The sequence below is a fragment of the Equus przewalskii genome, chromosome 4 (genome assembly GCF_037783145.1).
Source record: "Equus przewalskii isolate Varuska chromosome 4, EquPr2, whole genome shotgun sequence".
Taxonomy (NCBI): Eukaryota; Metazoa; Chordata; class Mammalia; order Perissodactyla; family Equidae; genus Equus; species Equus przewalskii.
This window is the reverse complement of record NC_091834.1, coordinates 107,961,481-107,977,045: the sequence shown is the minus strand read 5'-3', so window position 1 is coordinate 107,977,045 and position 15,565 is coordinate 107,961,481. Positions and strand designations below refer to the sequence as shown.

The 15,565-nt window shown below is 50.7% G+C and overlaps 1 protein-coding gene and 1 long non-coding RNA gene across 12 annotated transcripts in view; one reads left to right on the top strand and one right to left on the bottom strand.

Annotated features, from left to right (window-relative positions):
• Nucleotides 1-5,275: 5,275 nt before the first annotated feature.
• On the bottom strand, nt 5,276-9,891 carry LOC139083095 (uncharacterized). 4 transcript variants are annotated; one of them, XR_011539660.1, is made up of 5 exons: nt 8,131-8,376; nt 7,790-7,986; nt 7,385-7,514; nt 6,761-6,917; nt 5,276-6,418 (listed from the first exon to the last, which is right to left on the bottom strand). It is a non-coding gene; the product is annotated as an uncharacterized lncRNA (long non-coding RNA). The 4 variants fall into 4 exon arrangements; XR_011539659.1 differs by having other exon boundaries at nt 6,761-6,914; XR_011539661.1 differs by lacking the exon at nt 6,761-6,917.
• The window catches only part of PTPRN2 (protein tyrosine phosphatase receptor type N2), a 924,814-nt gene continuing 917,655 nt past the window's right edge, over nt 8,407-15,565 (top strand). For 5 of the 8 annotated variants that reach the window (XM_070618095.1, XM_070618091.1, XM_070618089.1 and 2 more), the window contains exon 1: nt 8,459-8,597. In XM_070618095.1, the coding sequence (XP_070474196.1) occupies nt 8,498-8,597 (100 nt within the window). In that variant the 5' untranslated portion in view covers nt 8,459-8,497. Of the gene's footprint in view, nt 8,598-15,565 lie in introns of all 8 variants that reach the window. The other 3 variants (XM_070618094.1, XM_070618092.1, XM_070618090.1) reach the window with 3 other exon arrangements.

Below are 15,565 nucleotides of genomic sequence, written 5' to 3'. Positions count from 1 at the left end.
TGCCCTCACTCTGGCAAGCAGCAGCCATGATTCAGATTTACACCACCACAGGGAATGCTGCCTGCTCTTGGACTTGATGACATGAAATTGCACAGGACTTACTCTTCTCTGTCTGGCTTCTTTCACTCGGTGTTGCATGTATTCGTAGTTCACTCCTCTTGTTTGTTGAGTAGTATTCCATTTTACCAATATATCAAGTTGCTCACCCATAGTATAGGTTTTGATTTAATGTTTTTTTTTTTTTTTTTTTGCGGGGAAGAGGTGTTCAGAGACTTTCTCTTTGCTTTCATACTTCGGAACCTCTCATTCCATGGTTGGGGACTCATCTGTAGTTCTGCACGTTGCCGAGGGTGACTATCCCAGCCACACATTCAGGAACCAGGAAATGGAATGGAGTGGGTTTGGGGGTCCACTTTGGCAGGCCATAGTGGCATTCTAGCTTGCAAAGGGTTAGAATTAGTTCCCAGTCACTGTCCTACAGTCCGTAAAAGTGTTAGCATTTGCCTTTCCCAGGTCCACAACTGGTGAATAGCTACAGAGCTTCAGGAGAAGGAAGGAGAGTAAAAGAACATGTGCTGGCGATATTATCTGCATCCTCTCTGAAGCCCCAAGCTCTGTGTTTTGGGTGATCATTAGGAATTGGGTGAGAGGCCATAACTTCACTGTGGAGGTCCACGTTAGATCGTTGTTTGCTAGACTTAGAATTATTTTGGTTAAATAAGCCAAGTAAGAATTTAATAGGCTGCCTGTGTAGTTTGGTCCTATAACCTCCACCTGTTAGGGCTTCCGAGGCTTTTTTAGACCTTTTCTATGGGTACGCCTGCTCCACACTTTTTGTGCCCTCTTGAGAGAGAATTCTGAAGCTTATATGTCTTCTCTTGATCCTGCAGAGCCAGGCCAGGTGCTGACAGCCTCCCTCTTGTTTTCCCTAGGATGGTGCTGCATGCTCAAGTTTATGCGGTTTCTCCCAATTGCACAGAGCTGCGCAGGATCTCTGCAAATGCTCACTAGCCATCTGCAAAGGCTCACTCCTACTGCCCTTGGGGGTGTGCAGCGACAGATGGCCATGGGGTTTGGGTGTGTGGGGGTGAAGTATGGGGCATCGAGGGTGCTCACGGGCCAGTTGGGGGTGTCCACAGGTAAGGTGACCCCAGTTGCGCTCCCAGTGGTGTTCACGAAGAGGTAGCTAGGATCCGTGTACCTTTGATACCCTTGAGAGCCCTGGCTGCTGTTCTCCTAGCTGCTCCCACCCAGAGTTCCTCAGCACCCCTCAGCACTCTGGATGGGGTGAGAAAGAAGTGGGTTTCTTTGGCAGTGCCCGACATAGCTGATGAAGCTGGATGCTCACTCACACTCACTTTCCCCCAAGTGAGACATCAGGAACTGGAAAGACTCTCTTGGCCCTGAGCTGTGCTGCCCTGGGGGAGGGGAGGCGGGTGAAGTGAAACTGTGCCACTTCCCTCTCCAGTGGGCCCAGTCTTGGATTTTTTTTCTTTGCTCTAATGTGCTGTAACTTCACTGGACCTCTGGACTTCCTCAGGGTGTGGGTGACTGTAAAAAAATCAGTGTTCTTTGGGGGGAAGACAATAGAAAACTTATTCTGCCATGTTGATGACATCCTGCCCCACTTTTAGTTATCACCAATTGATTACTGTTATCTGGATCTAGTATTTCACTAGGAGTTGCAAAATGGTGATTTTCTAAATCTATCATTCTTTTGCATCAATCGCTTGGAATTTTTCTGCAAAGAACTTTCCTTTAAAAACCATTTGGTTACCTTGAAATATTATTCATGCAGAAAAGTTATGATAAATGCTTTGATTTCTTTATCAATTTTTAGAAGAATGAGTTGGTGCCCTAGCAACTTGTAAAGATTATCAATACTTTTTAGTACCACTCTGAACATTTTTATTTATGTCTGATGAATTTTAATCCATTGCAGTCATTGTTTTTTTAATACTCAAATTTTCCCAGCTTTGGCCAGTAGGAGCCTCTTCAAGTTTGTTGCTGTGGTTCTTTTACATGACTCCGGTCTCCTTTGAAAGTTTCTGTGCCAGGAGCATCTCGATTCTGGAATTCTGTGAGATGCCCTGTGGGACATTCTGGCATGGCTTTGAAATTAGATCTGGCTTCACATTCTGGTTTAGCCTCTTACTAGCTGTGAGGATTGAGCAAGTTACATAAACTTTCTGAGACTCACTTTCCTTATCTCTAAAATCTGGGTAATAATACTCGTCTCGTATCAGAAAGGTATCAGATGTGAAACACCTCTGAAATATAGGAGGTAATAAATATTTACCCTTTCCTTACTTCAGAGGGTATTTCTTGACATCCCTCCTATGCACTGTAGTGTTTTGCTGAGTACTTAGTAGCTGTGTAACAAAACTTACCCACTGATAACTTACACATGGCGTAGTCACTAAGGTGGTGCTGGAGGAGGTATTATTAACGTTTTAAAGTAGGGAGTAAGACTGCATGGCATTCAAACTGGGATTTCCTCTCTACCCCATCCCTAAAGTTACCTGTTGGGAATTAGAGTCCAAATCAAATTCAAAGCTGTGTTCGTTTGGCTCTGCTAATAAACATAATTTGAAGGCTGATTTAGGACTTTAATCTGCCCCCCTGCCCCTGTGGTCTTAGCTCTGCTCCATTTGGTCAGAGAGATACTTCAAAGGGGACTGCAGTTTAAGTACTTAAGGCTTGTATCCTCTACAATCCTCAGGCTGAAAGACAAACTGTAAATAAGGAAGCTCTGTCATGGCAAATGAACAAATGAAGACTGGCTTTGTGGAAACTCCAGTTCTGACATCTGAATGGCAACACTCAGGTACTCTGATTAAAGGTGGCCCAAGGAGACTTGAGCTGGCACGTTTAGGACACATCAGACTGCAGATGGTTGGCTCCCAGTGTGGCCCAAAGCAGAACTGGTCAGAGAACTGAGAGGAGCCCCAGGCTGCCCGCAGCCCTGCACTGAAGGGCTTGGTTTTGGGTGGGCTGGACCTTCTCCTTCTTTGGCTTGGTGGTCCCTGTGGGTCAGGTGCATGAATGCTGGCTGCTAACTTGGGGAGAAGTGGATTATGGGGGTGGATGTCCCAGAGGTGAGGGCAGCACTCAAGGCTCCGATTTGGTCTTCTTCTAGGGCTTTGCCAGGAGACCTTCAGCCAGGATGTCTCCGTGTACCACTTGTTCATCTAGAATATTCTGGGAAAGCACCATAGGATATGAATGTGCTCCAGAAACAGATTGATTAGCCAGATTGTTGGGAGAACATGACTTTCTGCTCAGTTTAAATTTTGGTGAAGTAAGATTAATGCCTGTTGCTTCAGACCTTCCCTCGTCTACTTTCCTGACTCTAAGTAAAAGAAAGAACACTGATTTAAATATGAAGTCCCAGGAGCCACAGGCAATCCCCAGGGGGCAGCTTCGACCATTTCCAGCCTGTGTCACTCTGCTGTAACCCACATTCCAGGACAGAGCATCTGCCTGGCCTCATTCAAGCCCAAGCCTTTACCTGGTGGCACATCGTGATGGACAGGTATTCACGGGGAGAAGTCCCACAAAGACAAGCTGGAGTGCTGTTGACGTCACGGGAACAGTGCTGTGCAGACAACACCAGCTCCACATCACTCAGGATCAGAACGCTCTTACCATGTGTTCACTGGCAAAGTGCTGATGACACAACACCACAACATGCTCAGCCCAATTCTTCTGAGCTTTGGGGTCCAGGAGCAATACTGGGGGAGCACTGGACAGAACTGTCACTCTCTGGGAGCCAGGGAGGTGTACTGCAGAGGGCAGGGGATCCACTCTGGACAAGACCTCAAGGAGTAGCAGGTAGGTTCCTGGTGACGTGCCAGTGCTGAGTGGCAGGCAGCCTTGTGGGGCACCTGTCTCTGCAGCAGTGGAGGTGGGAACGGTTCACTCCCAGCCCTACAGACGGGGCTCAGTGAACATCGGGCTGGCAGCCCACAGGCCAACTCAGGAGGCCCCTCTCCTTGGGGTATGGCCGCCTGCTTTCCCTCACGGATGGAACTAGACCATCAGATGACTCACACCCAGGTTCGCTGTTCAAATAGAGACCCGGGCTGTGTTTAAATGAAGAAAAATAGCCAACTAAAAATGGCCAATCTGGCAGTTTTGACTGCTTTAGTCAGTAATTCAAATTTCATCACAGTTGACCAGACTATTATGCCATTCAGCAAGAGCCAAACTGTATGCCTACAATGAATAATTTGAGGATATTTGTTAGCACATGTTCAGGCACCTTTGCTCACATGCTGCCTCTCTGCATGCGCTAAAACCTCACCTCAAATGCCCCTTCTTTAGAAAGCTGTTTCTGATCAAGTGGAAGCCCAGTGAGCATTTCAACCTAGCACAGTGAACATCCCAGCCTTCTACCTGGAGGAGGAGAGTGCCAGGACACATTCAGTGCTGTTGACGCAGTGAAAGCCTGGGGCATTCATGACTGAGCCTTCTCCCCCAGCTCTCATACTCACCACCCCACTGAATCCCCTGCAGCTCTGCTGTTTTGTGTTTTTTTCCTTTTGACACAGAGAACCGGAGGCCTAGTTGCCCCATTTAAAATACTTTCTGGGGCCAGCCTCGTGGCCAAGTGGTTAAGTTGGCACCCTCTGCTTTGGCAGCCCAGGGTTTTACAAGTTTGGATCCTGGGTACGGACATGGCACTGCTCATTAGGTCATGCTGAGGCGGCGTCCCACATGCCACAACTAGAGGGACCCACAACTAAAAAATATACAACTATGTACTGTGGGGATTTGGGGAGAAAAAACAGGAAAAAAAAAAAAAAAGATTGGCAACAGTTGGTGGTTCAGGTGCTAACCTTAAGAAAAAAAAAAATATTTTCTGGTCCTAATTAGATGTCACAGTTATTCTCGTCAACTCTGATATAATCCAGAGCACTCACTGATACGGTCAAAACCATCAGGGTGGCCAATAGTTTGATCTCTCACCACTCAGCAACATTCAAGGCCACAGAGCTGGTGCATGTGAGATGCTAGGATCTGAGCCCTGACCTTCTGACTTCAAGCCCCTGGGTTCTCTCTGGGAGTTCCACTCTACTCACCTCAGGCAGACAGGAGGCCCTTGAAGGAAGCCCAGCTCCAATGCTGTATTTGACCTTGAAAATCTCCTTAGAAGTCATTCCTTGACCTATGACTGCAAATATGTTTTAACTGTGAACTGTAAGATTGCACCACATACTGCCCCTGGCACGCTATGAGGGTATATCACAAATATTAGCAAGTGAGACAATAATAGATTAAATGATTTTATAAGTAGAAAAGCACAAAGCATAAATAAATGTAGGGGACACCCTTGGCCTAAAGGGCCCAGGGATTAAGCATATGTTTTGAGTGAATGCTGTACACCTAGTGGACAGATACATGTATATGTGTGCCTTGTATAGCATTTAATCATGTTCTTATACATACATGTAGGCACGTGCACCCAGCACACCAAATACATGTGCACGAGTGCATGCACACGTACACACCCACACATGCACATACATATGTGCAGTTGCACACACATGTACACACGCACACATGCACGCACGGGTGCACACACATGCACAGCTCGTGTATCACGGTCAAAGACTGGGAATTCCTGGTGTGATGATCTATCTAGCTAGCATTCCAGAAGGAGCCATGCACAGCTGTCCTCCAGGTCAGAAATCTGGGCTACCTCAGATTTAGTTCTGGAACCTAGCCCCATTCTTTCTTCCTTCCTTCCACATTCTCCATTTCTCTGCCTTTAACTTCCTGTCGTTTCAGCAGAGCTAAGGTTTTGTGGCTTGTCAAGTACAGCCCAGGACTGGTGTGCTCTGGTCAAATTCAGTGCTGAGACCAGAAGGAATGGGCAGCGGCTTCCACCCTCTTTCCTACGCCACCTGGTGAATTTTGTGCTTCTTCTCAGTGCCTTTGTTACTATAATCTCGCAATCCCTCTTGTGCCTCTCTGGTTTTCCATTTTGCCTTTCTTGGGGCAAACTTTGCTACAACTTTGCTTCGACCCTGTCAGAATTCCGGAGCTGGGGCCTTGGAGTGAAGCAGGACCTGGTTCAGGAAACCACTGTCAACAGCAGCCAGTCAAACAATGAAAGAACAAACAATCCCAGGCCCTTTCCGTGAGACCTGTTTAACAATGCCAAGGAACAGGAGACACCCACCCCAAAAGTAAACAGTCCTCCAGGATACAGGCACAGGAGGAGCCCTAAGCTCCTCCAAGTCTTTCACAATGTCCACTACAAATGCCAGTGGATTCTGCCAGTGGCAGAGGCCCAGCAGCCTCCAACTTGTGGGCACGGATAGGCTTTTTGGTTCTTGGACGGATGGCTCCCTCTCCAGTGTGAATGTAGTGACTCGCATTTAAGCAGGCATTTGGTTACGTAGACCCTCACCTACAACAGAAAAACGGAGTTAGGTATTTGGAAACAGATCCTTCCACATCACAAAGTGATGTCACTGAACAGAGTTGTATGTCCTGCCCTCTTGCTTCTGAATCACCTCTTGGGCCCTGGCATTAATGAGCTTTACCTTCCAGCCCATTTTGATCTTATTTCTCTTTTTTCCTATTGTTTCTGTCACCAAATTTACCACCAGTTGGCTCTCCGGACCTCTGGGGATAGACATGCCTGTCCAAGCCATCTGCCAATGTCTCCTCCCCGTTCGGCCTCCCACCTTCACCAAGGTGGATCTCTCATGCTCTGAGCCCACATTTGGGGTAAGCCCTGTGTGCTCACATTGTGGCTTGTGGTGTGGTGTAATCAAGCTGAGGAATGAGTGTCTTGCAGCCTTTCTCAGAGTGTGAGAATGAATCGTCTCATTGATGAATTCTACTCAAGGAGTCCCATTTGCTTTGAGGTGAGAGCAGCAGGGTGCTAACCTGGAGTCAGGCTACTAAGAATAACACAAGGAATAAAGAAACCCAAGTCTACTGAAAAGCCCCTTCACCACCCTTTTCCCCTACCCGTTGTGGGATCTGGAGGTTACAAACAGCCAATTGTCCATGCAGCAGGAGGAAGAAAAGTCACTGTGGGGCGATGACTGCTGCTGCTCTCTCAGGGAAAGGGACAGACAGAGCATGCTGAGCAGGTGGGGAGAGGGAGGGACCCTGCAGGGAGGGCAGTGGCCGTCTGGGGATGCAGGGCATCAGCAAAGGGGGAACTGTGGGGCAGTCAGACCCAATATTCAATTCCAACTGGAGATGGGCTGTGCTGAGTCCCAACTCCCTCGCCATCACCCTTAACCCCAAAGTGTGCACAGGTAGCCTTGTCGGGAGTGGTGAGGGGCACACACAGGCTGGCTGACGAGGGCCAGGCAGCGAGAACCCAGAGGGATGGGCAGGAGCGGGAATGAGAGCTGACCTTGGGTGAGTGGGATCCACAGGGGTCAGTGGAGGCTCAGGCCACTGCCAACGCTGAAGCAGGCGGGGGACTGGGGTCCCTGGCAGGGCCACAAGAGATGACGACGAAGACAATGATGGAGGAGATTGGCCTGGGGTGAGATGTGGGGGGCACACACACACCACACTCGCATAATACGACCATACTCTACATCCTCACCCCCCACACCCATTCACAGCGCGCACGCACACCCCACCTCTCTCTGACACACTCACACACAGAGCCCCCTCTGATGCCTTCTGCCCCCGGGGACCCTCACAGCCGCGCCTTTAGGAAGTAGCAGTCTCCCCGGGAAGTACACAGGGTTCTCAGGGGCCCCTCTGGGCCCGGCCACAGGGAGGAGGGAAGGACCCAGGCGGACCCCACCTCCGGGCCTCGTCCCCGCTATGGAGCCCTGACCCGCCAACCGAGCGCAGAGCGCAGGAGGGGCTTCCACAGCTCCAGGTTAGCCTCCCGCAGGCCCCTTCTGTCCAGGCTGAGGACCCCGCACGGCTGTTCCTCCGTCCCCTTCCAGGGGCCGCGACACCGTCCGCGCTTCAGGAGAGCTTCCACCGGGTCTGCACCTGCGGGGACACAAATGGTCATTCACATTCAAACGCAGCAAAGCTCAGTGAGAGCCGGAACTGGCTCCTGGGCCGCGCCGTCCACGCCTCAAGTGCCGCCAGGCCCGCGTGGTCGTGACGCCGCGTGTCACAGCGCGGTGGCACCTGCCCAGCCGAGGAGAGAGGGTTCGCGCCGTTCCGTCCCAGGCCCCGGACGTCTGCAAGCGGGGCAGTGCGACTCCCGAGAAAGCCGGGGCAGAGGGGCCCGAAGAGGAAGACCGGCTGGGACTACAGAGGCGCGACGCCCGTCCGACTCGGAGGCAGCGCGGGGCCAGGCGCGGGGACGTCGGGGGGCGTGGCCGGCGGGCGAACGCACGTCGTGGGGCGTGCCCGGCGCATCGGGGGCGTGGCCGGGGGCGTGTCGGGGGCGGGGCCGGCGGCGCTGTCCGGTGCTGAAGCTTCGGCGGCGCCAGGCGCGCAGGGAGGAGCCGCCGCCATGGACTGAGCGCCGCCTGCCCGCCAGCCAGCGGACATGGGGCCGCCGCTCGCGCTCCTGCTGTTGCTGCTTCTACTGCCGCGCGGCCCGCCCGCCGCCCCCGCGACCCGCGCCCGGCCACTCCCGGGGCTTCTGGGTGAGTGGGGGGGGGGTCAGAGGTCGGGAGGGGAGGGGGCGCCTGAGTGAGGGGGCGGGGGAAAGGGGGTACCTGAGTGAATGAGGCGGTTGGAGGCAGGGGGCGCCTGAGTCAGTGAGGGTATGGGAGAGGGACGCCTCAGTGAGTGAGGAGATAGGGGGAGGGGCGTCTGTGTGAGTGAGGGGAAGGGGGAGGGACGCCTGAGTGAATAATGGGGGAGGGGCGCTTGAGCGAGTGAAGGGGCGGGGGAGGGGTGCCTGAGTGAATGAGGGGCGCGGGAGGGGCGCCTGAGTGAATGTGGGTGTTGGAGGCAGGGGGCGTCTGTGTGAGTGAGCACAAGGGGGAGGGACTCCTGAGTGAGTAATGGGGGAAGGGCGCGTGAGTGAGTGAAGGGGGAGGGTCGCCTGAGGGAGTGAGGGGCGCAGGAGGGGCGCCTGAGTGAATGTGGGTGTGAGTGAGCGCAAGGGGGAGGGACGCCTGAGTTAGTAATGGGGGAGGGGCGCGTGAGTGAATGAAAGGGGGAGGGTCGCCTGAGGGAGTGAGGGGGCTGGGGGAGGGTCGCCTGAGGGAGTGAGGGGGCCGGGGGGGGGGGGAGGGTCGCCTGAGGGAGTGAGGGGGCGGGGGGGGGGTCGCCTGAGGGAGTGAGGGGGCTGGGGGAGGGTCGCCTGAGGGAGTGAGGGGGCGGGGGAGGGTCGCCTGAGGGAGTGAGGGGGCTGGGGGAGGGTCGCCTGAGGGAGTGAGGGGCGCGGGGCAGGGGTGGGGGGGCTCCCTAGAGCTGAGAGGGGCTTGGCCCAGGCCCCTCCCGGTGCTCGCGCGCGATGCTGAGCGGGACTCGCGCCTGCCTCAGCGTCCTCCGCCAGCGGCCGGCGTCCCCTGGTCCCCTCCCCTGGTCTCCTCCCGCGAGGCCCCTGCCCGGGCGCTCCGCGCTCGCAGACGCGCGGCCTCAGCCCCTCCCGCCTCGGCGTGGGGTTGGGCGCCGCCAGCGCCCTTGGCGACCGGCTGGGGTGCGGTGCGCCCGCCGCGTGTTCGAGCCGCGTGCGCCGCGGGCGGGCGGTGCCGGAGGGCCGCGCCGGGAGGCCGCCCACTTGGACAGGACCCTCCCGCGCGGCCTGGGGCGACCGAGAGGGGACGCGCGGCCGGGGGTCTTCTCTCTCACCCAGCCCTCCGCGCCGCGCCGATCCTGCCCTGCCTCAGCCTCCCACCTGCGTCTTCAACGCGTGGACCCTCTACCGCCATCCTTGTAATCAGACATTTTCCTTCTGACAGAAGTGGAAGGAAGAGGGAAGGGGAAGTGTTCCTGACGGGCTGAGCCCGGAGTTAGCTCTCTTCGGACACGGCCTTTTAAATTTTAACCCAGGAAGTGGCTGTCCCCCGTACCTCCCTCCTTTCTAATCTCGTTTGTTAAGGAGATTTACCGTAAAGCTCAGGTTTGAGCTTCAAGGCCAAGATTATCAAACGTAATGGATTAGAATAATAGGTGTTAAAAGAGTGAGTGCGAATTTAGGTGCATGGTGGTGGAGCGAGGACTCAGCTCAGCCACCCTGACCCCGCTCCCATCCCGGGCTTGCCCTTCTCATCTCCAGTGGGCTTCACCTTCCCGTCCCAGACAGGAACTGCAGGGAGAGGTGTGTGAACAGTCTCCCCAGATTCCTGGCTAAGCAATTTCTCCCTTGCTTTCCTTGTTTCCTCGCACTCTCCCTGGCCTGGTGGGCAGTGTGGCACAGCGTGGCAGTTAGAGCCAGAGCTGGTGCTTGGAAGGGACATCCTTGCTTCCTGGGGTGGAGTTCAGGGGTAGAGTGGTGATTCCTGTACCCCACATCCTGGAGTGCTGTTGTCAGACTTACTGGGTGTCCTGAGGGCCACTCCACACACACATCATCCTTGTTAGGTGAGCCCTGCTTGGGGAGGCTTGGGGCCTCGCTTGTTCTGGCTTGACCTTCAGGACCTTGCTCCAAACCAGCTATGAAGGCTGAGCTGTGCACCAGTACTGTTACTGGACTGTGTTCCTTCTTTCCTGCGGCTTGAACAGGTGTGGTACCTCGTGTGTGAGCTGTTTGCTCAGCTGGCCAGAAACCACCCTCCACGTACACATAGGTCATGGAGAACCAGAGTGAGCTGATCTCAGCCACTCTGTGTTCCAGAGAAGGTGGCTTCTATGAGATGAGCAGGAGGTTGGTTCTTGACTACTCTCTTTGCATTATAATTGCCGATTTATAGCATTTTGCTGAAATCACAGAGAAAGGAAGAAGGGGGAGGTGGCTGATGCAGGGAGCTAAGGAAAACTCAAAAGATGGGAAGTATATGAAGAGAAGAAAATCACGAGACTGTCTTGAACAAAGCTGCCTGATGCAGCAATGGTATTTTAGCTAGAAGCACAATTGAATCGTATCCTTGAAAAGAGATGCCTTATTCCTCTTCCGTTCAGGGTGTGCCCCAAGGGAGCCTCCTGGTCACAGTCTTTGTGTGGGACAACATTGGGGGCCCAGACATCATAAGAACTGTTTCAAGGACTTCAGGTGATAGGTTTAACCTGCTACATTCCCTGTTTGATTGGAAATTGCTTGGTGCTATATCCAGATAGTGAGAGGTGAGGTCTTCCCATTTTGAGACCCAACCTGGGATAGTGTGTAGCCTTGTTTACCTTTATAAGCTTTCTACATCCTTGTCCATGTAGCCTTCCTATCCCTGCAACATCTTCACCCAGAGTGCTGCTGCCATATCCTCAGAATTCTTGTAAGCAGTCTCTAGAAAGTATAGGGGGAGCCGTGGTCACCCATGAGGGACATATGCTGCCATTTTTCTCTTTCCTTAGCCATCTGCATCTTGTTTGATAATGGTCACACCAACTACATTGTTCCAGATAATGAGGCACAATGGAAGATGCACCCAGAGACCTTAAATCTGGCCTCAACCATGTCACTTGTAATCTATTTATTTAGCTATCAATACAACCTCAGGTTGAGGCCTACAGAACACACATGGTTCCTGGAGATTTGAGTATTTGCTCTTCGCTTACATTATAAGTTGTAGGTTAAAAAGAGGGGTCAGTTGTTACTAAGACCTAAGACCAGTTCTTTCTGAACAGGGTGCCTTGCTTTGAGCCAGGGGACTCGTTACATTTGGATAGTAAAAGAGCTTTTGATGAAACCTTAGATCAACAAAACTCCCATATCTGAGTTATTCTCATTGCTCTGAGACACGCTCCATGACACCATCTTATTTTCACAATAGCCATTAGCAGCATCCCGATGGCGGTGGATGTCCCACCTCTCCCTTTCTTCAAGGGCGTGCTTTCCCCTGATCGCTTGAGCTTCCTGCCCTTGCACCACGCGTTTTGCCTGTGTCTTTTCTGTGCAAAGGCTCCCTTATGGCACTTAGTGTGCCATTGTCTGTGATATTATTGTCAGAGGTGAATGGGGCAGGAATATGGCACCCCTTTTCGATGATATGATTCAACTTTTTTCTTGTAGCCAAAATACTATTACTGTGTCACGCAGCATTGTCCCTGACAGTTTCACAATTCTCTTTGTATACTTCCATCTTTGAGTTTTTCTTTGCTCCTTCCTTCTGCCTTTTTCTGTGATTTCAGTACATCCTTTTGTTTGGTGTTCAGCACTTTTCTCTAATTCTGACTTGAATGTAAGCCCTTTGAATTTAAGCCATTCTTCGGTTACAGGGAGGCCAGTTTGTACACCTCAGGCAGCCCCATGTTTATAAGGGCCATCATATCAAAGATCTTCCTCCTTTTGCTGAGGAAATATGAATTTCATTTGCCAAAGGATAGAGTCAACCTTTCATGCAAATTTTGCTTGGAGAATGCAAAGTCAAACCTAACCAACATACCTAGCTTTGAAGACAAGCGTTTGTTTTCCTCCTTTGTTTTTGCCGCCCTCTTCCCTTTTGCCCACACATATTTTTCGTTCATAGTAAGCCCCCATGCAGAGCTGGGAAGGAAAGAGCGGCCAGGAGCAGGAGTAGGCTTTGTGGACTAGATGCCATGATTGTTAATTGTGAAACCAAAGCCCCCTTCCTGCCATAAAAGCACAAATCCATCTTTGCTTCTTGGAGTCCGGAGCCTTTGATTCTGTTGGTTGTATGGTAATGACAGCCTTCCCCTCCCCCAGAGCCGGAGCCCTGCTGCCTTCTCTGCTGTGAGCACTTCTCTGCCTGTTGTCTCTTCTCTCTCCTGTTCTGGCTCCTTCAGCCTCAGGTGCTGATGTCCCCATGCAGAAGGATTGGGATGCATAGAAAACCCAGGGCTTCTGGGAAAAGGAGGTGCCAGACAATGCGGTCACCCACGAGACCAGATGCATTGGGTGGAATTGTGACGTGGCTGTCCCCTGTGTCCAGAGATGGCAGTTAAATGTGTCAGACTTGGAAGGAATGTGCGGGGAGTAAAAGAAGTTTTCAAATGACTTTCTTTCTATGCTAAGCTTAGCTGTGCATCTCAGCTCTTTTTGTGCCTGGGTACCAATATCATCATCAGTGGTGCCCACCGAGCAGGTACAGGGCATGTGCTAAATTTGTAGTAGTCTGCCTTCTACTTTCCTCCATGGTGATGTTGGGCCCACGGCAGCATGCAAGCCAGGGATTTCTGTGTGCCATGAAATGTGCAGACTTGTTGGATCCCTGGCTTCCATGAAGAATGGTGATAGCAGTGCAGTGAATCTGCAGCTCAGGCTGAAATATGTGACTCAAAGCTCTTCACCCCAGGACATATGTTTTGATGAACTCTGTAGCTATCATTGATTCTTTTACATGATGATAATTTCTGCATTCTGGGTTTATTTTGTTACGTTTTTTACATGCAGTATTACCTAATTTGTGAATACTGTTATTCACCCACTTTTCTTTGGATTTTTCAAAGTTAGGAATAGGGGGTGGGGAAGAGTAGTAAAGTATGAAGGAGAGGTGGGGTCAGCTGGGCTATCATTATATACGGTTTTATTAAGAAAAGTTTCCATTACTGTGACCTCTTGGGACCTTACCTTAGAATTTCAAAATTCCTTATGAAAAACTATTTATAACTAAATGTGGAAAAAACTAAAAATAACCCTCTTGCTTTGGGTGGAAGATATTTAAGACATGCCTGGGTATATGCAAATATTGCTAGTTTAAGGATTCCTTGTGTATAGAGAGGTGAAAAAGAGCTTAAGAAATGGGCAGAAAGGGTTTTCATCCAGATGTATCCTGAGGTAGATGGGGCCCAGAGAGGCTCAGTTAACTAATAACCTATCTTATCTCTTCTGACAAAGATGTTTCGTTTCCCAAGAAAGCCAACAGCTGAATTCATGGCAGATAACCCTCTGCTCCACATAAAAGCACCTGGCAGCTATTTTCACATTAGTCTAAATTGACCTTCATAAGTGTAGACCCAGCTGGACTTATTTTTTAATCTTGGTTGATAGGAAGCCAGAAACCCAAGAAGCAGAACACAGTCAATGCACTTTTTCTGCTGCCTGGAAACAGAGTTTGTTGAAGGAAGACGGAATTTTTTTCTCTTAAATTGTGCTGTCTCTTAACTACTCTGCCCAACCACTATTTCAATATCTAGGGCAGGAAGTGAAGAGAGGTGTGGTTCTAGAAACACTTGTTCACATATTAAGTAACTTTTTGTTTGTTAGTTGGTTTCTGCACTTATAAGTAGGTGACTCCATTATTCTAAGAAACTAGACTTTGGACTAGAGGTGCTGATGTTCGAAACATCAGGTTGCTCTGTCTTTAAAATGGTCTCTGGGGACTGGCCACATGGCCTCGTGGTTAAATTCAGCGTGCTCTGCTTTGGTGGGCTAGGTTCGGTTCCTGGGTGTGGACCTATAGCACTTGTTGGCAGCCATGCTGTGGCAGTGATGCACATACAAAATAGATGGAAGAATGGCCTGGATGTTAGCTTAGGGCGAATCTTCCTCAAGCAAAAAGAGGAAGATTGGTAACAGATGTTAACTCAGCGCCAATTTTCCTCACCAAAAAACCCCCGAAAAACCCCGAAAACCCAAAGGCCTCTGTGTATATGATGTGAAAAAAATAAGCAAGCCCTTTAGGGTTTTGTGATGATCACTCAGTGTTAACTCTCCTGTATGGAGGTAGATAAGAGGGCATTTTACTTATTTTGTTTTTATATATTCCCTCCAGTAGTATTGACTTGATTCAGAAAGGCAGGGACAGTCCCTCTCAGCACCAGTGACTAGTGATGGTTTCCATTAGGGTGGTTCAAGCCATGGCAGGAGGGAGGGAATGGATGAGCTAATAGTTATGAAACAGTTCAGGGTGCTTTCTCTTTTTAATTTGATTAAAAATGATCATACAGTGAAATTGACTTTTTATTTTGGTATACCATTCTATGTATAGATTTTAAGGACAGGTTATAGAACAGTTTCATCACCCCGTCACTGCCTGGTGCTCTCCCTTTGTAGTGACAGCCTGCCTCTCCCTTTGTAGCAACCCCTGGAGCTCTCCACGTCTGGTTACTTGTACTCCCCAGAATAACCTTGACAGGTGAGCATTTCTATCTCCATTTTACAGATTGGAAGGCAGGCTTGGAGTGGCTAAGCAGCATATTACAGGATACCCAGTGCTGGGATTGGGTCCTAGGTCTGTGCCCTTCAGAGTCTCCTTTTGTTTCCAGTGGGTGATGCCAGGATGGGGCAGGGATAGTTCTGTAGGATGCAGGTCCTAGCAGAAGGATTCTGTGTGTTGTTAGAACATACTTCCCCAACTCTACAAGAACAGGGATGTCTGCCTCTTACTGTTGTAGGGACAGAGGTGGTTTTCATTTGTCAAATTGTCTTTCTCTAAGGAGCTTCAGAACCTCTAGGCTTGTTAGGCCTGTTCCAAGAGAATTTGAAAATGCCCTTTGGCCCTGGAGGGGCCAAATTTTGATTTTTTCAAATCAAACTTTGATTTTCTGAGTTGGGTTTTGTTTTGGGTGTCAGGTTCAATTACAGATGGTCTTGGACTTATGATGGTTT